This window comes from Onychomys torridus, chromosome 9, assembly GCF_903995425.1.
Source record: "Onychomys torridus chromosome 9, mOncTor1.1, whole genome shotgun sequence".
In the NCBI taxonomy this organism is placed as follows: Eukaryota; Metazoa; Chordata; class Mammalia; order Rodentia; family Cricetidae; genus Onychomys; species Onychomys torridus.
This window is the reverse complement of record NC_050451.1, coordinates 57,939,819-57,963,199: the sequence shown is the minus strand read 5'-3', so window position 1 is coordinate 57,963,199 and position 23,381 is coordinate 57,939,819. Positions and strand designations below refer to the sequence as shown.

General features: G+C 48.1%; 1 protein-coding gene across 1 annotated transcript in view; it reads right to left on the bottom strand.

Annotated features, from left to right (window-relative positions):
- The window catches only part of Loxl2 (lysyl oxidase like 2), an 84,321-nt gene that overhangs the window by 26,802 nt on the left and 34,138 nt on the right, over nucleotides 1-23,381 (bottom strand). The window contains exons 3-5 of the mRNA XM_036199565.1: nucleotides 20,070-20,245; nucleotides 5,077-5,288; nucleotides 273-495 (exon numbers count right to left, since the gene is read on the bottom strand). Coding sequence (XP_036055458.1) covers nucleotides 273-495; nucleotides 5,077-5,288; nucleotides 20,070-20,245 — 611 coding nt within the window. The remainder of the gene's footprint in view (nucleotides 1-272; nucleotides 496-5,076; nucleotides 5,289-20,069; nucleotides 20,246-23,381) is intronic.

Sequence of the window (23,381 nt, the reverse complement as noted above, 5' to 3'; positions counted from 1 at the left end):
CCAGAATCCTGTATGATTTTTCCCTCAGGAATTTAGTAGGAGCATAAGATCCCTGGCTGGCTACTTCATACCGCTTGCTCATGCTGGGCTAATGAACAGAGTACAGGAGCCTGCGCTGGCCAACAATGGGGTGCTTTCCTTGTGTGAAGAGCCACAGACAGGGCTCTGACTTTAATGGAAGCAGCAACGATGGTGGTCTCAGCTGGGGCCAGCTCTCTCCTGTTCCCTTTCTAACCACGACCCCTGCCCGTGGCCAAGGGCCCAGTCCTTACCTCTGGCTTGTAGGCTTTCCGGAACCTCGAGGGCCCATCAGGAGTGAAGATCTGGCTAGGCACACAACTGACCACTGCTGGCTGACCGTTCTCACAGGTGGTATTCTTCACAAGGTCCCTGGACACTGGAGGGCCCAGCTTGCAGCTGGAGATGTGGGCTTCCGTCCCCGTGCAGTTCATAGAAAATTTCCAGTAGCGCAGCTTCCTCTTCAAGGCAAAGGTTCTGCAGGGAAAGGAAGAGCTGGGGCAATCAGGGCATCCCAGCAGCCATCGGCTGCCTCCTTTTGTAACTAGCAGATCCAGTTCCCAGAACCCAGTCTCCAACCTGCTGGATTATAGGCATGCACCACCACTCCGGGCTTCATGTTTCTTTTAAAAGCATAACAGTTATAGGATCACGGTTTATAAAAGCCCTTTCCTTAATGAAACAGCCAACTAATAAGATAACTAAGCCAGTGCCGTGAAAATAGCATCAGTCCATGCAGGGACAGAGCTCTTAGAACCTAACCACCTCTTGAAGGTACCATTTCTTAATACTGTTAGCGACATTACAACCTGCAGTAGAGGCGGCAGTCAAGCCACAGCCTTACTGTAACGGTGGGTGAAGGTTAGGGGCTGGGGCTGCTGGAGGAAGAACTATGCTGGGTGAGGCAATGGCCCATGGCAAGAGCTCTGGTGCCAGGAGAAAGACCCACCTCCTAGAGCAGACATCTTTCTGTTCTGGTAACCAGCACCCATAGCTAACTCTACATATGTGTATTTCCTGGTTTTGGCTCCATCTTTCCTTTGGCAACATTGTTGTGGGAAAGTTCAAGATTCAGATGAGAATGTCTGTCTCCTTAGTTTTGGTTACTCTCTCAAAGCAGGTGAGTATTCAGACCAATCGGAAGGGTTTGCAGGCAGTACTTAAAAGAACAGACGCTTGCAAAGCACTTAACACCGTGCACAGATCACGGGGAGATCTTGTTTGAAATGAATAAAAATTGGAGTCGTGGTGTGGCTTGAATGTAAAAATGTCCCCCACAGGCGGACATGTTTGAACATTTGGATGCCTGCTGGTGGCACTGTTTGGAGAGGCTGTGAAAGTTTGAGGAGGTAGGGCCTTGCCCGAGGAAGTGGGTCTCTGCAGGATGGACAGAGTTATAACCCGGAGTCTCTTCCCTGCTTTCTCTGCTCCCGATTCACAGGGATGTGAGGAGCCCCAGCTGCACACACCTGCCACCATGAGCTCCACCGTGCTTCCCCCACCACGATAGACTGTAACCTCGCAAAATGTCAGAAAAAAAAAAAAGAGTTCTTCCTTGAGTTGCATCAGTTAGGTATTTTGTCACAGTGACAAGAAAAGTTAACCAGAGGCCACAGAGATGGCTCAGTGACTAAGAACATGTACAGCTTTGTAGAGGACCAAGTTTGGTTCCTAGCATCCCACCTGTAACCCCAGCTCCAGGAAGAAATCTAAGGCCTCTCTGCAGGCATGTTCTCTCTCTCTCTCTCTCTCTCTCTCTCTCTCTCTCACACACACACACACACACACACACACACACACACACACACACACACAATTTTAAAAGAAAGTAAGAAAAAGAATAAAGGAGGGAAAAAAGCAATAAAGAGAAGGATCCATCGGCTTAAGCACTGACTGCTCTTCCAGAGGACCTGGGTTCAGTTCCAGAACCCACATGGCAGCTCACGACTGTCAGTCACTCCAGTTTCAGGGGCTCTGATGCCAATACACATCACATTTAAAAAAATTAATTAACTAATTTTAAAAAAGAGGGTATGTGAGGAGGACACCCCGTCCTCTGAAGCTGTCCAGCTTTGGAGCCTGTGCACTTGATCTTGACTCAGTGAGATGCTTGAGGAAGCCAACAGCACAGCTGCCCTCTACCCTGGTAGAGGAGGCTATCAGGGCAGGAGACCCTGGGAGGGACAGATGTGAAACCTTGTCCTTACTGGTCCAGCTTCCTCAGAAACATCTGCTTTGTCTTGGGGTGAATGGCATGTGGAAACAGAGGAAGAACAAATTCTTTAGGTGTCTTATTTTCTCCCCTTTACCAAAATGTGTGTGTTGGAACAATTCGAGTGTAGCTGTGGGTGCAAACACTGCAATATCTAAAATACAGACTTTATCGGGAAGTGTGCTCACCACAGTGACATCATACAGTAAAGATGTCCATGAGGGGGCTGTTAAGAATTCCAGAACAGCTACCCCCTCCCCACTTCCTGTAAGGCCCCTTGCTCTGAGAAACCTCACCTCCCTTTCACACTCGGGCAGAAAATACACCCAGGGGAACATGAGCCGTTTCAGGTCAGAGCACACTGAACCCACCACCGGCTTGGGAAATTCCGTCCGTTTCCAGCTGTGAACACCACCCTCACTTCCCCAGCACACAGGGCTGCCTCAGATCCTCTCCAGTCTTCCCCAAGACAGCTCTGCTTCTGTCTTACATCAGCTTTCTGGAATGTGCCGCCCACCATGACCCTCCCTCCAGCAGCCAGAGCACCACCCCACCCCCATCCTCATTTACTCTCACGGAGGTTGAGCTGGCTCTAGAGAAGCAGAGATGAGGGGAGGGGGAGGGAAGCATAGTCGCCCCCAGACTAAGGTTGGGGACAGCCTTCTGCCAAGTTGGAAGTCAGCAGGGCTGTAGCAGTTATAGAGCTGGAGTTACTGGAAAAGCATAGCGTCCCAGTGGCTCTCCCCAGCTAAGGGAAAGCTAGGTTTTGGGAGAGTCTGCCAGGGGCTCAGTGTGTCTGTTCTAACTACACTTTCTAACCCTGGAGGAATCATTTAAGGAAAGGATCGAGGTTTATTGGGTCCACACGAGAAGAACTTTAGTTAATACTCCACCATAGCCCTCCTTGGACTAGTGAGCCACACATAACACTATACTCCTGGGTAGTTCCGATTATTCCTTCCTTCCTGACACACAGCCATCCAGGTAAAGGGTCCCTTTGGAGAGGGCTGGGAGAAAAGTAGTACAAGGTTTTGGCAAGGTACCCAGGTCCTTCCTCAGGGCGGGGGGGGGGGGGGGGAGGGGGGAGAGGAAGGGGCACATACTTCCCTTTTGCTCTGGAGTTCTGGGTCTGTAAACTGACCCAAGTCTTAGAATTGATTAAGAGAGTATGATAGCCCATTGCTATCATTCGGGTTAGACCTCTCACCTGACCTACAGCTTATCTGTGGGGACAATCAAAGAAGAGTTTAGTCAACCTCTGGTCTCCCCTCCAGGAGCATCATAATTAACCGAATAACTCTGAAGCTTTTGAGTACCCATAATCAATCAGCTGAGCAACTCTGAACCTGTGAGTACCCATCAGCCCAGCAGGTTAGCAAGGGGAGCCGGCTCCAGAGAAACAGTGGAGAGCTTCTGAGAAGGAAGGGCCTTGGGTGATGACTCAGTCATGTGAGTGTGTAAGGCAACAGATCCACTAGGAGCCTCAGATTATACAGGGAGACAGCTGCAGACAGATTGAGGATTACTTTGACCACACTTTTTCCCCCTCAGATCCTCAGGCCTGCACAGGACCCATTTGTAAAAAGATTGAAGAGAGACAGGCAAAAAGGCTACTAGGAGCTGTTAATCCAGGGACCAGGTTTATCTGTGTAGTCATCTCTGATCAGGACTCACAAAGAACCATGCCTGGGGCCATCCCCGTTCCAGCCCCACTGAGCTAGTACCAATCCCAGAAGGTAAGAGGTGCTTGGTGAAGACTGGGTAAGAAGTTGGATGGGGAAACTGCCCTGGGGGCCTATCTCAGCTGTCCTGTAGGCTCTACCAGTGGGCAACCCAACAAACTGAGGAATGGTCGGTTGCCTTGAGGCCAGTCCCTAATTCTTTACTCTCTTCCACTCTAGCCCTTGCTAGCTCAATCCCAGCAATGCTATCAAGGCTCACATGCATTCCTTCCTCTTTGAGGCCCATATGGAAAAGTTTCTGTACCCTCCCACCCATTTGGGGGCAAGGTGGAAGAGGTTCTGGTTCCAGCAACTTCAGTTGGCTGTCTCACACATAACACAGAGCTCTGGAGGCAGATGCCAAAGCAGAGACCTTCGGAGGAATGCTTACATTCCATGGCTTGCTCAGCCTACTCATAAAACTCAAGACCATCTTCCCAGAGCTGGTACTGCCCACAGTGGGCGTGGCCTTCCCACATCAAACATTAAGCAAGAACATGCTCCTCAGACAAGCCCTGATGGGAGTCTGACAGAGATGGGGGAAGGAAGAAGGAGGCCTGGTAAGAACTAGTCTAGGGGCTGGAGAGATGGCTCAGAGGTTAAGAGCACTGGTTGATCTTCTAGAGGACCAGGGTTCGATTCCTAGCACCCACATGGCAGCTCACAACTGTCTGTAATTTCTGTTCCAGGAGATCTGACACCCCCACACAGACATATATGTACATAAAATACAAATAAATTATTAAAAAAAAAGAACTAGTCTAAAAGGAAGACTCTAGTCATCTACCCCAGGGCAAGACCACCTTGAGCCATATCACCCATTTCTTAAGTCAACGCTATCCTTGCCCAACCTGTGTATTGACCTTCCACAGCCTATATGGTTCCCAGTGGCTGCTGGAACTGGTGGTGGGGGTTTCCCTGGGCTGGGGCGCTTTGTGCTTTACTGGGTCAGCCTTTCTATGTGCTACTCTCGGTCCATCATCTAGCTTGCTTCCCACAGGAGTGTGAGTTACTCAAAAGCAAGGCTAAGTGGGCAAGTGAAATAGCTCGTCACTAGGCGGGGCACTGACCCCACCAGGAAAGCCCGCCCCCGTCCCCGCCCCCCCCCCCCCCCCGCCCACTTACTTGTAGGCTTTGGGGTTGTAGGTCTTCTCTGCAGGGAAGCCAAACATGCCACAGACCACGTGGGAATTCTTGGCGGTCCAGTGCTTGTCACAGATCTGCTTCCATGTCTTGCCCTCTTTGACCTCCACATAGCCCTCCGTCACAGGCTTGCGATGGCGGAAGGCAGAAAGGATGGGCCGAATCCGTATGTCTTCCACCTGTATGTTTAGGCTCTGTGAAGAAGGAGATGTGGACAGACAGGAGTTGTGGTAGGAGTCTGGCTGTGGACAGGTGCCAAACGGTAATTACTTCCTCAGGAACCACAGGCAGAGTTCTGCTGGCCTGTCTCCCTCCAATCTCTGCAGAGGGCCCCCAAGCACCCCCAATGGGCACGTGGCACTGTTACCAACTGCTGTACATTGGGAGGCAGTGTGGCGATAGCCACCAAGGATGACTTGGAATGCTCAGAGAAGTCTTGAGGGCCCCCCCCCAAACTTGCCCTTTTCCTAAAAAACAAACAAACAAAAATGTGGAGAGCTACAGGCAGTAGATTCTTCCTGCATTGGCTTTAAATATAAAAGCATAAGAGAGATGGTATTTTTTGACTTTTCATAATCTCAAAATAATCTGAATTTTTACATTTTACTCCAAAGTGTGTGCAAACATACCAACAAATATCTATGTGTACATGCCCATGTGTGGAGTTTCACGCAGGTGAGCCTCCAGCCTCTTTAAGCTACTGATGTCACCTTGCACACTACCTCACATCATTCCTCCTGTTAAAGCCCCAGAGGCCTTGCTTGCAGGAAAAGAAGCAAAGCCACCCAGTGTTGAGCACGTCATGTGCAAGGGAGCCTCAAACCTGGGGAGCTATGAGCTAAATAGGGCTGGGGGTGATTATTTGACTGTGACAAAGCAAGATTCCGAATGTCTTAGAAAGCCACCTTCTAATCTTTCTGGGTCAGTGGGAGTAGAGGTTTGGGTTTGGGTTGAGAGGGACTCATTGGCAGGACTCTGCTGTAGGAAGATGAAGGCTGGAGGGAAGAGTGGGAGGAGGTGCCTACTCCTGGACATGCTCCTGTTCCCCCACACTCCATTGGAACACCTTTGTGTGAAGAAGTGAGGTCTATAGAGACCAAATGAGAGAGATGACTGGAGGGCGGGGTCCCCAGAGTCACACTGACCCTTTTCATGCTTCTCCCAAGCATAGCCCATCCAGAAGCTCTCACTTCCTGCCCTGATCCCTGTCCCACTGGAGACAGTGCCGTACCGTGCAACAATCCCTAAAGGAGCCACTGCCTCCATCCATCTGCCACAGGACTGGCCACAGGGAGCCCTGTCTAAAGCACTGATCTGTGCTTGATCCTCAGCTGGCTCCTTTTCGTCTCTAACACACAGATGTCTTAGTTAGAGACGTCCGAGATCTTTCCTGGCTGATTGCAGCTATCCCTCCCTCCCTAATTGATGTCCCCAGATCCAAATTGAACCTCAGATACTACAAAGCACAGCATACAATAGCAACATCCGTGAACAGTGGCGAGCAGCGAGGTACTCTATGCCAAGCGCTTTCCACACAGCCTCTTACCTAGTCCTTCAGCACAATAATGTGGCTTATTGCAACTGTCTACAATTTACAGATGAAAAGGTTAGTAACTCGACTTTCTTCCTCAGACCACCCTGAGGTGCTGTGTGAGACACACCCTGAGCAAGGCCAGGGAGGGAGAGGCGGGGCAGGTGAGGGCCAAGCTGGAAGGAAGACTCTGGTGACCCAAGAGCCCTGCCTGTCCAGACAGGATGCAAATGAATCAGAGATTGAACAGAATCATTATTTGGGTGCCCAGGGATTAACGTCTTCTGCCACAAGCTTCAGAGTCCAAAGCCAGGCCCTACTCCACAGGTCCTGCAAGGCAGTGGAAAGTATGTGGCCGAGAATAATGACACTTGGCCCTAGTTCCCTCCACGCAGAGCGGAAGGAAAGCTGCCTGGGCAGGATTATGTTTTCCAGACTGGATCCTTTACAGCCCTCATTGGCCCACAGGGCTCGTGCCACCCAGACACATGGACAGCGATGAGCCAAGAAGTGGCCTGAGGTCTCATCCAAGCCCACGGGCCAGCCCCCTCCTGCCTCTTCCCACAGCAGGAGGCCCCTGGCATCCAGTGTGGATACATCATGCCCAGAAGGAAAGTTACGGCTGCCCCACTCATCCACAACAGGCACATAATTCCATTCACCGATCTTCCACTGGCTGTCAGCAAGTTGTACAAGCTTATGGATGGGAGCTGTGACCTCTAGCATTTACTATAGAAGGGACCTTATGCCTGAGAAGGGACCTGCATAGGGTCTGATGCCACAAACTGCCATTCCTGTCCTTGAGGTAGGACAGGATACAGCCCATGGGCAGACCTGTGGGCTTCAGGATAGGGCTAGCCTGGGGTTAGCTTTGGGTATCACTGTCTTCAGTTCTCTCCCAGTCCAACCAGTTTCTGTGCGATGCATGCATATGTGCATAATGGTATATGTGTGCGTGAGTGTGGTATGCGTGTCTCTGTGCACTTATGCATACATGAATTTGAATCTGTCTTTGTGTATCTGGGAGCCAGTACTGTGCCTATGTATGTGTGTTCAAGACGTGTATATGGTGGCAAGGCTGTGTGTGTGTGTGTGTGTGTGTGTGTGTGAGATGTGGGTCTTTGTTCACATATGTTCATGGTGGCATATGATGGTCTCTGTGTGTCTTTGTATGTGTGGAATGTGTACCTGAGGGATGGAGAGGGGAGAAACGGATTCAGTCCCTACAACACTTAAGGAAAGAAAGCAGACAGAACGGGCTTTGCACTCCTTCTCCTGAGGTAGAAGACCTGTCTTTACCTGTAGAAGCAAGTCCTTCTTCTGGAGGCACTGGGGTCGTTTGAACGAGAATGGGCTCACAGGCTCTAGGTTTGAATACTTGGCTCTCACTTGGTGGAACCATCTGGGAAGGATTTGGAGGTGTGGCCTCCATGGAGGAGGTGTGTCCCTGGGGACAGGCTTGGAGGTTTCCAAAGACTCCTGCCCTTCCCACTGTACCTCATGGGAACTCTCAGCTGTTCCTGCTGTCACGCCTTTACTCCACCATTGTGGACTCTGACCCTCTGGAACCATAAGCCTAGGTAAGCACTGTCTTTTAAAAGTAACTAAGATAGGCACCATCCATTTCACTCCCTCATTCATTTATTCACTCAATAAAATACAGTCTGCTGCCCATGGCGTTGCCAGACTTCTCCGCACCTCTGTTCCCTGTTTCTTCTTTTATGACAACCATAGTCAAAGGCCATTGCTAGTCAAGTGTCAGCTGGATGCACTTGAGGCTCTGTGAACAGAACCTTACTTCTATTCCCTTCTCCAACTACCACACCACCAACAAGATGGCTAACGGTACACCCCTGTTTATTGGTTAAAAACATGAGAAAACTCTGTGAGGCTGAGCAACTTGTTTAAGTTCACAGATTTATTAATAAGCAGGTCAAAATGAAAATAGAACTGTCTCTAAGCCAAGTCCCAGGCTTAGTGACCACTGGCTCCTGAGGGGGCCTCTGTTTTCACACCCCTTTCTTGCCAATAGAGAAGTGACTCTAATGCTGGGGATCCCCGACTCTGACTTCTGGGTGGCTCCTCAGGGCTGCCTGGCACAGTGCACATTAAAAGTTCGAGACAGTCCCCCCAGAAGGACTGTGAGTCAGAGGACAGGGGACGTGAGGGGGAGCTGCTCTTGTCCTTGGGCCAGGAGGAAGTGGCAGGCAAGCTTTGCTGGCACGTACTCAGGGCTCATACGAGTTCAGCAGCGCTCCAGGTCCTGCGAGACCTCAGGGTTAGAAAGCGCATGCCTGCATGCACGGCCTCCCTCCTACTTCACTGCTGGGGAATCCCTCCGTAACCACAAGTGCTTGGATTTTCTTTTCCCAGAACTTGGGCTCCCAAAGAGGTTTGTTTGAAATGCCAAAGTAGATAGATATTTTAAAATGTAGATTTGTTAAAATTTTGTTGTATTTATTTGTGTGTGTGTGTATGTGTGTGTGTGTGTGTGTGTGTGTGTGTGTGTGTGTGTGTGTTGAGAACATGTATATGAGTGTGAATGCCACAGCATGCATGCCACAGCACATGTGGAGAGGATAGAGGATAGCCCTAAGGACTGAACTCAGGTCATCAGGCTTTGAGGCAAGCACCTTTACCACCGAGCCATCTCGATGATCCGATTTTATAGACTAAAATGAAGCCCCGGAACCCAGAAGCCTGTCAAGCACCTAGAATGTCTTAAATTCTAACTAATATTTACCCGAATGTTGGTCCTCTTGCCAAAAAAAATAGTGTCCCAGGGCTCCAATGAGCTCTCCTTCCAGGGTCTTGCAGACGGCCCCTGCCCTGTCCCACACAGAACTAACCTCCTACCCTTCAGGGAGGCCCCAAGAGTCAGTAACAGGCACTCTCAGCAGAGGAAACCAAGACACAATGAAGTCAGGAACCTGCCATGTTGTAGCTGCTGGGCTGGTGGAACACAAGGAAAGGGATGCCCAGGCATATGCCTCAACGCCATTTAGCAGGCACAGCATCTGCTGGCGACTTGTAAATCATGGAATGTGGCAGTCTGGGAACTCTGCCGGTGAGGAGTCACCCATTTTGAAAAGCTAGTTAGAGATTGCCTCAGGGTATGATGCAAGGCGAGGCAGCTAGTTTGCAGCCAGCTCCTTTTTGGAGTGACTAGAAACTGCAGCCAGCAAATGGCCTCTCTCAAGGCATCAGAACCAGGCAGACCTTAGCCAGCTGCCTTACTTCTTCCTTCTATTTTAGAAGCCACAATTTAATCTCCTACTGGAATTCACCCTGGGGCTGCAGATGGAGTGGAGGAAATGTCATTACCCCAGCATGCTCCTGGGACGTACCAATGGTTGGTAAAGCCAGATCTCTTGGTCTGTCCTCCATTGTTAACGAGTTTCTGCGTCTTGCTGGAAGACCCACAGCATGCCTCATTTGACTATTCCCTTTGAAGTGGGCAGTCACATTCAGACTCATCTCCCCGACCTTTCTCAGCATCTTATACCACACAACCCAGATGCCCACAAATTCTTCCTTGTACAGACAGAGCCACAGAGTGAATCCCACCTGCCAACTTTGCAGACCTGGTTCCTTCATCCTTCTTCTACTCTCTCTTCTTCCCTCCCACGGCCCATTTGGCCCCGGCCACACCTCTTCTTGTCTATTGATTTCCCCTCTACACTTCGGTAGCCCAAACAGGCATGCAGGGCAACCGTGGATATTTAAACAGGCCATTCAGATTCTACCACCTCACACCCCTAGATGTCTTCTCAGATCTGGTCCAGTCTATGGCCAGTCTCCGGTCCAGTGCATGTCCACATTCATTCACAATGACCACAGTGGACTACTCATACCTTCCTGTGTCTCCCCAAGCCACTGGCTTCAGCCATTCCCTGCCCTTCTCCCCAGCCCACGCTCAGGGTCAAAGAGCCATTGATTGCTTGATTGATTCATACATACATTTATCACTTCATATGTGTTTATAGAGTAGTACTATGTCCCAGACCCTTCATAAGAACCTGCGATGCACAGGTCAGCTAGCCATGCATGCTGTTTGCTGTCATATGGCTTTTCAGAGAGATAGGTGTTATTACATTCGCTCTACATACCTCTTCAGTGTTTAAGAAAATCTATTTGAATGACTGTGTATATGTATCCACGCATGTTTGCTGCCAAGTGTGTGAAAGCCAGAGGTTGGAGCCTGGTATCTTCATACTCCATCTTAATTTTGGGGGACAGAGTCTCTCACTGAACCTGAAACTTGTTGATTCAGCTATAACATCTGGCCAGCAAGATCCAGGGACTCTTCTGTCTCCACCGTCCAGCATGGAATTATAAACATGGGCTGCCATGTCTTTTTTTTTTTTTTTTTTCCAATGTGGGTGCTGGGGATCAAGCCTGGGTCTTCACACTTGTGAGGCAAGTACTTGCTGGCTGAGCCATTTCTCCAGCATGCCTCAAATATCTCACCCACTTGGATTTGACTTTTTTTCTTTTTTTTTTTTACAATTCTTCCCGCATCTGTTTCTGATGCCCTCATGTAGTCCTTGGCTTATACCAACCACTCTGTATTGTTTATATCTTTCCACATGATTTTTATTACCACTGGATCATAGCTGGGCCTCATTCTTTTGCAGGTCTGGTGGTAGAGGCCTGTGATCTTCCTAATACTCAGGAGACTGAGGCAGGGTGATTGTAAGTTCAAGGCCTGTTTGGGTTTTCAAGAGAGTTCAAAGCCAGCCTGAGCAACTGACCCTGTCTAAAAATGAAAATTTTAACAAAGAAGGGGAGGAGGAGTCGGAGTTGGGGGCTACTGCAGCAGTAGCCAGGCATGTAGTTTAGAGATTCAGCACTTGCTTAGCATGTATGAGGCCTTCCATAGTAGCAAACCAACAGAAAAACATTTCTTGAATTAGTCAATAATAGTTTTTTAAAAAATGTAATAAGGATGCAACATAAACTAAATATGTTGGCCACTAAAGTCAAGAAAATCGTTAGACTCTCTTGTCGTCTTTGTCTAATGCAATATAAACAGTCAGGCAGTCCTTGCATCTTATCACAGCACAGCACTTCTTGTGGGACCTGTGGACAGACACATAGAACACCTGCTCCTCTGGTCCCTCATCTCCTCTTCCCTTAAGATCCTACACACAGGGATGGGGAGGTGGTTCAGTAAAGTGCCCCCGAGGAAAGCATAAGGAACCAAGTTTGATGCCCAGAGCACATGTATAAAAGCACATGCTATGAGTCCAGTGTTGAGGAGGTGGAGACAGGGCTAACTGGCTAGACAGCCTAGCCTAACCAGCAAGCCCCACATGAGAGACTCTGTCTCAAAAAACAGGGTGTACAGTGGCTGATGGGGTGCCCCATCTGAGGTTGTCCTCTATCCTCCACATGTATGTACTCACATGTACACACACACACACACACACACACACTCACACACACACACACACCTTCATTCCCTTCCCCTCCCAGGATCTGACACACAGTTACAGAGCTGAATTACCCCGCAAAATCTGACCCACAGCAGGCTTATGTAATCAGGGAGGTGAGTACTGTTTGTGAATGCTTCTAGACATTTCACAGTAGAAGAATCTGCCTAGAGTATAATTATCCAATGCTCGTGATAAAATCAGAAATCCAGGGGTTAAGAAGTTGCCAGTAACATTAGAGAATGTTACTGAACACTGACTTCTGACTAGGACAGTGGAACAAAGGGAAAGAAGAAAGGTGCTTCCATGGTATCTTTTTTTCTATCTATCTGTCTGTCTATCTATCTATCTATCTATCTATCTATCTATCATCTATCTATCTATCATCTATCTATCTATCTATCTATCTATCTATCTATCTATCTATTTTGAGGCAGGATCTCTCTTGCTATGTGGATCAGGCTGGTCTTGAACTCACCATCCTGCTTCAGCTCACCAGGGTGCACTACCTGGCTCCATTTCTGTGATTTCCTTTCTTTCTCTTTTTGCAGTGCTGGGACTTGAACTTAGGGCCTCAGACCTGCTAAGTAAATGCTTCACCACCAGCCTACCTCTTTAGTCTTCTTTTTACTTCTCATTATGAATCAGGGTGTCACTAAGTTGCCTAGGCCAGCTTTTGACTCACCCTGTAGCCCAAGACGACTTTAAACTTGCAATCCTCCTGCCTCGACCTGCCAAGCAGCTGGGATCCAAGGCCTGCACCACCCAGCCCTGCTCATGTCTGTGGTTTCCACTGTTCAGCTCTGCTCTGGACTGCACTGGTAGTGAGGAGGGTACAGCGGGGACGGTGTGGAGAGCCGAACTCACACTGACGCCACTAGAGGAACAAGCCGGCTGTCTGTCCGGACCGCCTATAAATCAGGAGCTCTGCACCGCTGCTGGAAAACACTTTCATTTTCCAGCCTGGAAGAATGTGAGTAGGTAACAGAGGCTCCTTTAGAGTTTAGGCCAGCCCTGCTGTGGGCAGGAAGCCGGCGAGACACCTGCTCCAGCCACCAACCCCTTGTGGCCCAGCAGTTTCTCTGGCCTTGCCTGGGTTCCGAGGCCACAGACTCAGCAAGTCCTAGGTTGGGCCAGACTGTACACTACATGCCTTTGATTGTACATAGCAGTCATCACCATGGCAACAAAACGAGGTCTAAAACCGTCTTTCTCCACTGCTAGACGGTAAGCTCACCAAGAGCAAGACTATCTATCCATCATTCCCTTTCATCCTGGTGCCCAGCCTAGGGCTCAGTGAAGACACACATGAAGAATGAATGAGCCGATCCCTCTTACAATAGCCTCATGAGGATGGAGGGAGAGATTCAGAGTTCATTTTCCAGCATGGCTTTTTGTACCTGAACTTTAGGGCAGGTGGCAGAGCCAGCTTGGACTCCACTAGCTCTGCCATACTCATACAACCCTACAGGCATGGAGAACAGTGCTATATGCCCAGAGTGGGGGTGGCTTTCTCCCACCCAACTTAGCCCATTCCCAGATGTAAGCTTCATCTCTTCTACAGACCACCATTCAATGTAGCAGTCCAATCCACCATGTTCGAGGTTGGAGCATACGCTGCTCATGTGTTCATCCCATCTAAAGCAGAGTGCAATGCTTGCACACTCGAACGAGCACAGTGAGTGCTATTTATCCGTTGCTTCATCGCACGGCTCTTTCTAATGGTACCTATGCTCTGCAAAGGACTGCATGGACAACCAGCCAGAACTGACTTTCCAGACTTGCTGGGATCTGTGAGATTTCAAATATTTGGTTCTGTTTGCCACATAAACACTCTTCGCTCTGCAGACATGGTGACCTATTTCCAGTTGAGAAAACAAGGTACCTTAGAGCTTATTCTCTTGTGTACTTTATCATGGCCAATAGCCCTGGAGGTTCTCAGTGAACAGACACAGACTATGAACACAGAGGAAGGCCCTGCACAGACGATGAACACAGAGGAAGGCCCTATACAGCTTCCTAGGCATGCTTCCCGAGTGGTGGGCAAGTAAGGTACCCCAGAGAGCCACATCCCATTCCCCAGCTCCAAAGCTCAGCCTTCAGAGGATGTCCACTCAGCCCTTCTCACTCCTCTCCTAAGAGGAAGGCACTCGGTGTCACTGTCACATTCTCTCCCTCACGGGAGGGGTCATTCAGCTCTTCTGCAGCTAGCTGGGGAGTCTCATTTATATGGAATCGTCCAAACTATGCCCAGATGGAGAAGGACCCCCTTTCGTAAACCACCCAGCACACTCTGTCCCTCTGCATGGTGCTGGGAAGCGCCCACTGTGCTTTCCCTGGGCCTCCAGATGCAGGCAGATAAGGCTGCCGCTGGGAGGGAGACTTGGGAAACATCTGGCAGTGACAGTGACTAATAAAAACCTGGAATCTCTGCTCAGTCCCTGTGCTTAAAGGAAACAAGGCTTTTTCAGGCCCTGCCACCCATCTTTGCAGAAGAATGTGAGCCTGTAGAGTGGGGGGACATAAATGGCCTTCTCCTGGCTCTGCAGCATCTCTCTGTTGACCCCTCAGGATATCGTGGGCTACCTACTGTTTTAGTAGTGGTACTGGGGCTCAGGGAATCCCTCACAGAATAGGCACCATCCCTAGGGATTTCTAGTCCATCCTGCTCACTTAGATGCCACCACTCCCAGTTTTATATGGTGCTGGGATCGAACCCTGGGCTTTGTGTGTACTAGGCAAGCACTCTACCAGCTGAGCTACATCTGCAACCCCTTATTTGCTTTTTGCAAAAGAGCCCTTAAGAAATGGGTAGAGAAGGCAGACTTGTAGGAACAAGCATGTGACCTAGGAACTTGCACCAGCTGCAGGGCTGCTCCGAAGGACATTTGGATTTGTAATCTCTCTTTATCTAATGCTTTTTCCACCCACCACAGACAGGAAACAGAGTGTCCAGGTTTAAGAGGCTTTAAGGTCCAGGGAGGTTTGCTGGGGGACCTGTTTTCTGAATTTAAACATATTTGTATTGCACATGTCAGCTTTTGTTCCTCCAAATGTTTTATTTAAAAAATGTTTTAATGGCTGATCCAAGATTCATGTGTCTCTATATTCAGCCACATGGATGTTTTGTAGTTATGATATCAGGTGATCTGAGAGGAGTCAGCCACTCTAGACACAGTCCCAAATCTGTCTCCACAAGACTAGAACCCAGGCCTTCAGCTATTGGGTCTGACGTGGAGAGTCAACAGCAAGATGAGATGGTATAGTCTACATTAGAAAGAAATAGACACCTGTTCAGTGGGGTTCTGTAGTAAAAAGGTTGTAGAGCCATTCATTGCCCAGGGGATGTCTAGAGTGCATGCAGGTGTCTAAGGAGGCAGCGAGTGCAAGTGAGATTCTACCAGTTGCTCCCAGCCTACTGACTCATGCCTCTGGAATCCTTGAGACAAATGAACCGGGTCGATGAGTCATTAATAGTGAACAACAATCTATCATAAGTACTTGATAGTTTATAAAGCTGGCTCACCAAAATCATCTGATTATTTTCCTCTGCAGTGTTTAGAACTACTTGGTCAATGACAGAGAGGCCACTGCTACCATGGTTACTGATGTTTACTGCAATCATCAGGAGCCTTGGCATCAAATTTGTAGACTCCTGCTTGGGAGAGTCTTTCTTGTGAGGAAGGGGTTATTTTCTATCCCCTGAAAAGAGATTTAGTGTTCAAAAGTCCTAAAGATGCCTCAAGCAGACAGAGAAATCTGGGGAAGACAATTAAGTAAGATATTACTAGTCACTTTTCTAAATTAAAAAGTAGGATTGATTTTCTAACCCTAACTATAACCTTAAATACAAACTCTAACCCTAAATGCTAACCCTAGCCCCTAACCCTAACTCTTAACCCTAACCCTAAACCCTAACCCAGAGATAACCCTGAGTTCTTAGGGTAGGGTTAGTAGATCCTAGTTCTAAGAACTAGGCATGCTTCTGGCATTTATTGCTGAGAAGATTTGGTCCAAATGGGTACAGTTTTTTTTCCATTCTCTTCTTGGGGATACCTGGAGCACTCTCATGGAGATGCAAGCCCATGAGGTCATCTGTAAAACTGTTATCTGCCCTGATCGCCAAACAATCAGTGAAGATGCAAAGTCAATACCTAGCTTCAAGGTCAAGGTTGTAAGGAGTCAGCGAAGAGGCCAGGTGTGGGCCTGAGCACACAGCACACATACTATTTGGCATCACATCTCTGTACACGTGTGACACACACATCTTGGTGATGCCTATTTGGCTGGTAGATGCCTCTAACATGAGATGAATGCTTTTCCATAGGTTCTGGGGGACAAGGGAGCTTAGAGTTCAGCAATCACCCAATCCCACTCCCTTCTCCATGTAGGAAGCTAATTGCAATACTTCTGGCAGGAGGGCATACAGTTTCTGCCTGAACTCCTCCATCAGTAAGAAGATCACTGCATACAAGGGCAGACGGGTCTGTGGTGGGACTCTGCCTAGGCTGAAGCCTACATCCCATTCATCACCTGCCTCTCTGCCTTAGCTTTCTTTAGAAGTTGGAATAAATTGTAAACATTTGTTTCCATGGTAGCACTCCAAATATTTGAAAAGAACCAACAGTGCCTCCCCCAGTATCTCTTCTTGACAGAAAAATCTTCATTCCCTCATAGAATATGGTTTCCAGACTTGCCTCTGTCCTGTTGGCCCTTCCCGTGGGTGACCTAGTTAAGAGATGGACCCAGAACCGAACCAGTGACACAGAAAGTCTATCTGTGTTGCAGTTCACAGTCACTGTAAAAGTAGCCAGATAGCACTACTGACTTACAATGAGCTCTTGGTCAGTCAGCATTTGCAGAGATTAAAAAACAAATAAACAAACAAAAACCAGTGTTTTTTTACTCACTCCCCTTGTGACTGCACTCTTGTGCCTGATTACTTTTCCTTACAAACTTGGATATTGGACTGTATAGTCAAAATCCCTTTGACTCCCAAATATAACACACCTTACATTTTGAGCAGATACCTGTCATATTTGGAACCTATTATTTCAAGATAAGGCAGTTTTCCTAAATCTTCATTTCATAATTTTATATTCTAGCAGTTCCTCCAAGTTTGATATCTTTCAATATTTTTGTTTCCAGTCTACATTTTTTGTTTCCAGGCCGATTCCTCAGGCAGGATGCACAGACAGGAACAGAGGCGTGGGGCCCACGACTAGAGACCATTTGCTGTATTCACACAAAACTAGCCACCAGCTCATCTAGGGCATCCCTAGTGTCCAGCAATACCATCTAACTGTATTTCCACCAAAGCTATGTCTTATTCACCCACCCACAATGACTTAATAGGGGCCATTTCTTTAGCCAAAAGGAATGCTTCCATGACTTCAGCTATTGACATGAGGCATTTTGGAGAAACTTCCCACCATCCCACAGGCATCCAGTGTAGGTGGTCTGGACAGCTCTTGGTCAGACCAGAGTTATGTGTAAGCATGAGCTGTAACCATGAAACCCAGCATGCAGGAATCTTCTTGCAACTCAAGGGCTCTCCTTAGGCAGCTTGAATCTAGGGCCAATATGACCTACTTTCAGTGGGAATGGAAGGGAGGTCCTAGAAGACAGCTCATTCACCGAAGGTTCCTGTGTGTCTGTGGCTGGACAAGGAAGCCTCGCCCTGGTTTGTGTCCCCAAGCTGGTCTGCCCAACAGGAGGCCTTTTAGGAAAACGTGCAGTTCAAAGGCTGTGCCTGTCATCTAGCCTTTCATACAGATGTCTGCTCTGCAGCCCCAGATGGGTGACTGAATTCACCAGGATCTGTGCACTTGCCTTTGGCAAGATGCTCCAGCTTTCCTCATGACACAAACTTGGTCTTTACAGCAACTAAGGATTATATTTTCTCTCTGATGGGAGTCCTCAAATCATGGTGGATACAACGTCCCCCACAAACGTCAAAGCTGAGCGTCATGTTGCTCTTCATCTTAGGCTCTCAGCGCTTCCAGAATAAGAAAGTTCTTCCCAACATTTTTTTCCAGATCGTCTAAGTCTATTCCCTTTCTCTGGGGTTCTGCTTTGGATGTAACATGTTCTATGGCTGGGATAGATCTCAGATGGTAGAAGGGCTAACACCCTGGGGTTGGCTCTCCAGCACCATATAAACCCAATATGGTAGCGCATACCTGGGACTCTAACACCAGGAGATGAAGGTAGGAGAATCAGAAACTGAAGGTCATCATTCTTGGCTACATATTGAGTTTTAGGTCAATTCGGAATACCTGAGATCCCACCTCCCAATTAAGTTAAATAAATAAATAAATGAATAAACTATGTCACAGCTTAACTCCCCTTCATATGCGAAACACTGTAACTAGCACACTGTGGGAGGTCAGTGAATATTTGCCTGTGGAAGTGCTGCTCACAGAGTCCCTTTTCCAGGACTGTTTATTATTATTATTTTCATTATTGTGTTGTTATTTTGCTAGTAGGAGATGGATCTTATCCTCTCACAACCCTACATTGGCTGATGTTTGGTTTGGTTTTTCCTTCTACTTGCACCATTAACATCTTCTTTAGCCACAGAGCCCAGACCTTTCTTCTCTCAGCACTCCAAGTGGATAGGCCTGAGCTTCTAGCCGAGTGCATGGCCACTGAAGATGCCATACATAAGCTCAGGGTCTGCTGAGGCAGGGCAATGCCATGAAGGCATGAATGTCTGCTCCGTGTGCTTCTCCTCACGGTATAGTTTAAGAGTTGATCTTGGGTGCATCTCTGCCTGAGGGAACAGTAATCTCTGGTGTACATTGCTAGGGACAAGGAAATTCAGAAGTGGGAAATTTGTTCACAAGTGGTACACAGAGTACTGTGTGTCAGATACAGCATGTAGCTTCTGGGGCTGGGGAGATAGTTCAGAGGTTAGGAGCACTGGCTACTCTTCTAGAGGTCCTGAATTTGATTCCCAACAACCACATGGTGGCTCACAATCATCTATAATGAGATCTAATGTCCTCCTCTGGCATGCAGGCAGAACATTGTATACATAATAAATAAATAAATCTTTAATAAAAAAAAAAAGATGTAGCTTCTGTTCTCCAGGAGATTCTGGTCTCGTCAGAGAGCAGAGACACATACAAGTGGGTGCTGTTTCCTATGAGGATGTAGAGTAGGCATGGAAAGTTCTGGGACACTGAGTTGTACAAGCCTATTCTCTTCTATGTCAGTTCCATAGAAAAATAAAAGTTGGGTTACCAGTATTCCATCCCTGAATTGCACGGTCTCCCTGGCACTCTTGTTATCATGAATGAATGACCATGTTTGAAGATGGTGACTAGAAGTGGCCTCACACTCTACCCAAGGCGAGGATGGGAACTCATTCATGCTTCATGCAGGCTGGACCAGGTCCCAGTGTGTACTGTGTGCTGTGTGCTCTCTGAGCACAGGTGAGAGGAGCAGGGCAGTGGGAGTCATGGAAGGATAACAGCTAGGGCACAGTCTGGGGACGTCTCCTGGAGCCTAGATGAGGGCGATGTCAAGTCTCTTCTCTTGAAGACGGCTCAGCAGTTAAGAGCACTTGTTGCTCTTCCAGAAGACTGAGTCAATCCCCAGCACCCACATAGCTGCTCACAACCCTCTGTAACCCCAGTTCCAGGGGATCCAGTGCTCTTCTCTGGCCCCCTTGGGCACCAGGTACACATGTGGTACACAGACATACATGCAAGCAAAACACCCGTACACATAATGGTATCCATTCTCCATAAATCCTTCAACTTGCCCTTGTATCAAACCTAGCTGGTATTGATCCCTATATATATCCAGCACTCAACAAGCAGGCAAGACATATTATATGCAGAGAGAGAGAGAGAGAGAGAGAGAGAGAGAGAGAGAGAGAGAGAGAGAGAGAGAATGCATTCAAGTGAAGATGCTATTGAGAACCTGTGGAGCCTGAGTATACACAGGTTCCAGATTCCATGTGCACAGCAGCATAAAAAGAGAAAAAGCATAGTGCTTACCTCTATTTGGTTGATCAATGAATTGTCAAATTTGAACCCAGGAATCCTCTTGTCACTGCACACCACACCAACGTCTTCTGTGTGCTTGCAGTCCGTGACACCCCAGCCATTGGAGGAGCAGGCTGCCAGGGTCGCCTCTTTGCCGGTGCAGTGGATGTTGTCCAACCAGATGGGTCCTGCAGGAAGGAGAGGAGAGAAAGGAAAGATCCTGCCAATGCAGATCCAGGTGGCAAGGATGCTAGCGTCTTACACAGAATTCCCCCCAAATTCGGTGGTGTGTGTTGCCATCAACTATTTTTTCTTATGGAAGGTTGTTACACCTAATCTTGGAGCACTGGGATTCCCTTGCCAGGACAGGCAGCTGATGTGATCTGAGAAGGTCATGGTTTGAACACAGAAATCAGATTTCATCCTGAAAGTCGTGGGGTCTATCAGTTACCTTTCTCAGTGTGTGATAAACACTGGACAGAGACGTAAAGGGAGAAAGGTGTACATTGGCTCGTGGTTTACAAAGGGATGCAGTCGATCACAGTGGGGAGGCATGACATCGGGAAGTGAGGCAGCTGGTCATACTGTGTCCCCCAGTCAGGAAGCAGAGAGGGGTGAATTCTGGTGCTCAGCTGGCTCCCTTGTTTTTCTTTATATTCAGTTTGGGACCCTAGATGGAACCAGCCACCCTCGAGGTGTGTCTTCCTTCCTGAGTTAAATCTCTATGGAAACATCTTGATAGGCAGAGGTGAGTCTCCTAGGAGATTTCAAATCCAGTCACCTTGACAATGAAGTTTAGTTTTACTTATCATTATTCCAGTTTATGTGTACATGATGTGTGTGGGGTGGGGGTGGGGCACATGAGATAGTGAGAAAGTGTAGAGGTCAGAGAGCAATTTTGTAGAGTTGGATCTCTCCTTCCATGATTACATGAGTCTCAGGGATTCAGTTCAGGAGACCTTTACCCACTGAGCTACTTCACGAGTCTGATAATGAAATTTAAACACTATGAGCGGTACAGAAGAACAGGGGCTTATGTGGGGAACAGAGGGAGCCCTGGGTGGATGTGTAAGGAGTGGTCTAATTTACTTTTCAATAGTTGTTACAAAACACCATGTCCAAGGCAACATATAAAAGAAGGTGTTTAATTTAGGGCTCATGGATCCAGAGGGTTGGAGTCCATGACTATCATGGTAGGAGCATGGCAGCATATAGGAAGGCATGGTCCTGGAGTTGTACCTGACAGATCACATCGAGAAACACAACTATGCAGCAGGGAGAGTGAACTGGAGTGCAAGGCCATACCTCCCAATCCTTTATGAACAATCTCTTCCCAAACAGTTCCACTAACTGGGGACAAATATATGAGCCTATGTGTGTGTGTGTGGGGGGGAACCACCACAGAGCAGATGAAGTCTTGAGTGAATGCATATTATTGACAAGGATGAAAGCCCCATGGGAACTGGCAAAGCCTTCCTCTAGTCTCTGTGTGGCTGTTGATGGTATGTGTAAACCCTGGTAACCAGAGCTGTTTTCTGTTTCCTTCTCTGGGATGATTGCTATCTGAAACTCACTGCTCTCCCACAGAGAGCTCCTGCTAAGACTGCCTAACTCTTCCTTCTGGCCTGTACAGAACTGGGCGGGGGGGGGGGGGGAGGAGTTCTGGATGGTTGCTGTAGCTGCTGCTACTCCACAGAACCAGCACAGCCCACCCAACCCCAGCCTTCCTGTACTTGTGTGCGTGTGTGCATGTGTGTGCATGTGTGTGTGTGTATGTGTGTGTGTCTGTCTGTCTATCTGTCTGAGTGTCTGTCTGTCTGTCTATAAGTCTTCTGTCCTTTCTTCATTTTTTGTCACTCCAATCAGGTTTCCCAGATCAAGCCATGCCAGAGGCAGTAGGTTTCGGAGACTAACCTGGGTTTGAATTCTGGTTCAGTCTCTAATAGCTTTGAACCCCAGGTCAAAGCCCCTTTCCTACCAAGTGAGACAAGGGGAGACAAAAACTTGTGAGCTGCCGAGGTGTGGGATGACTATATATATATATAAAGCTCATCTGCTCTATAATCAAGGGTTTGCTGTTTTACCGCACATCCACATACATTACTATAACCTTGACTTTACCCTTCCTTGGGGAGACCTAGGTGACACCATTACTCTCTCTTCATAGACACAGAGCCTGGCTCAGATAGATCAGCCTCTGGGCACCAAGTCATAGCCTATGAGTCAGTTCTCCAATGAGTGCCTTCTCAGTTTTCACTATACCTGGTTCAGGGACAGGCCATTACACGAAGCCACCATCACACATACAGCAAGGTCACCATGGAACATGGCTTTCTTTGTATTAGTAGAAAATTCTATGTGCAAAGCACTAGAAAGTTAACCATGAGATGCTATCTCATGCCATTGGGGTGGTGGTGTGGCTTGGCTATGAGATGTCCTTGGCAGGCTCCCTAGCTGATGGCACTGCTTTAGAAGGTTGGGAAACTTTTTGGAGGTGGGGCCTTGATGGAAGGAAGTGAGTCACTGGGGGGGGGGGGCCCTAGCATGTTATAGTGTCATCACATACTTCCTGTCAGTTTGCTGCTTTCTGTCTGTCAAGATACGAGGGAATAAGTCAGATTGGTAGTGCATGTCTTTAATCCCAGCACTTTGGAGGCAGAAGCAAGCAGATCTCTGAGTTCGAGGCCAGCCAGCCTGGTCTACATAGTCAGACCTTGTCTTAAAACCAAAAACAAAGGCAAAGCCAAGAAGTAGTGAGGAGTCCCAAGCTTCAGACTCTGGCTACTGTGGCACCATGATGGACTTTACCCTACCAAACTGTGAGTCAATATAAGCCTTCTTTAGTTAGGATGCTTCTTGACAGACACTTGGTCACAACAAGGAAAGTATCCCACTGAGGAGAAAAACAGAGGGAATAGTGAACGCACTATACTGGCGAGGATGTGCATCAACGAAAGCCTGTGTGCATATCAATGGTGCAGATGCTGTGGGAAACAGTATGGCATTCCTCAAAACTTGTTTTTTTTTTTTTTTTGTTTGTTTGTTTGACTAGTTTGTTGCGATGGGGGCCAGTGCCGGGGATAGGTCTCTGGCCCTTGTACAACCACCAAGCTACATCCTCAGCCTCCAAACTTTAAAGCTATCACATGATTCAGAATTCCAAAACTGAAGCCAGGTGCAGTGGCATACAGCTATAATTACAGCTCCTGAGGAGACTGAGGCAAGAGGATCACACGTCTGAGGCCAGCCAGGCTACACAGTGAGATCCAGCTCAGCCCAGACAGATGTACTCAGACCCGTGTCTGTAATCAAAGCTCTCAAACA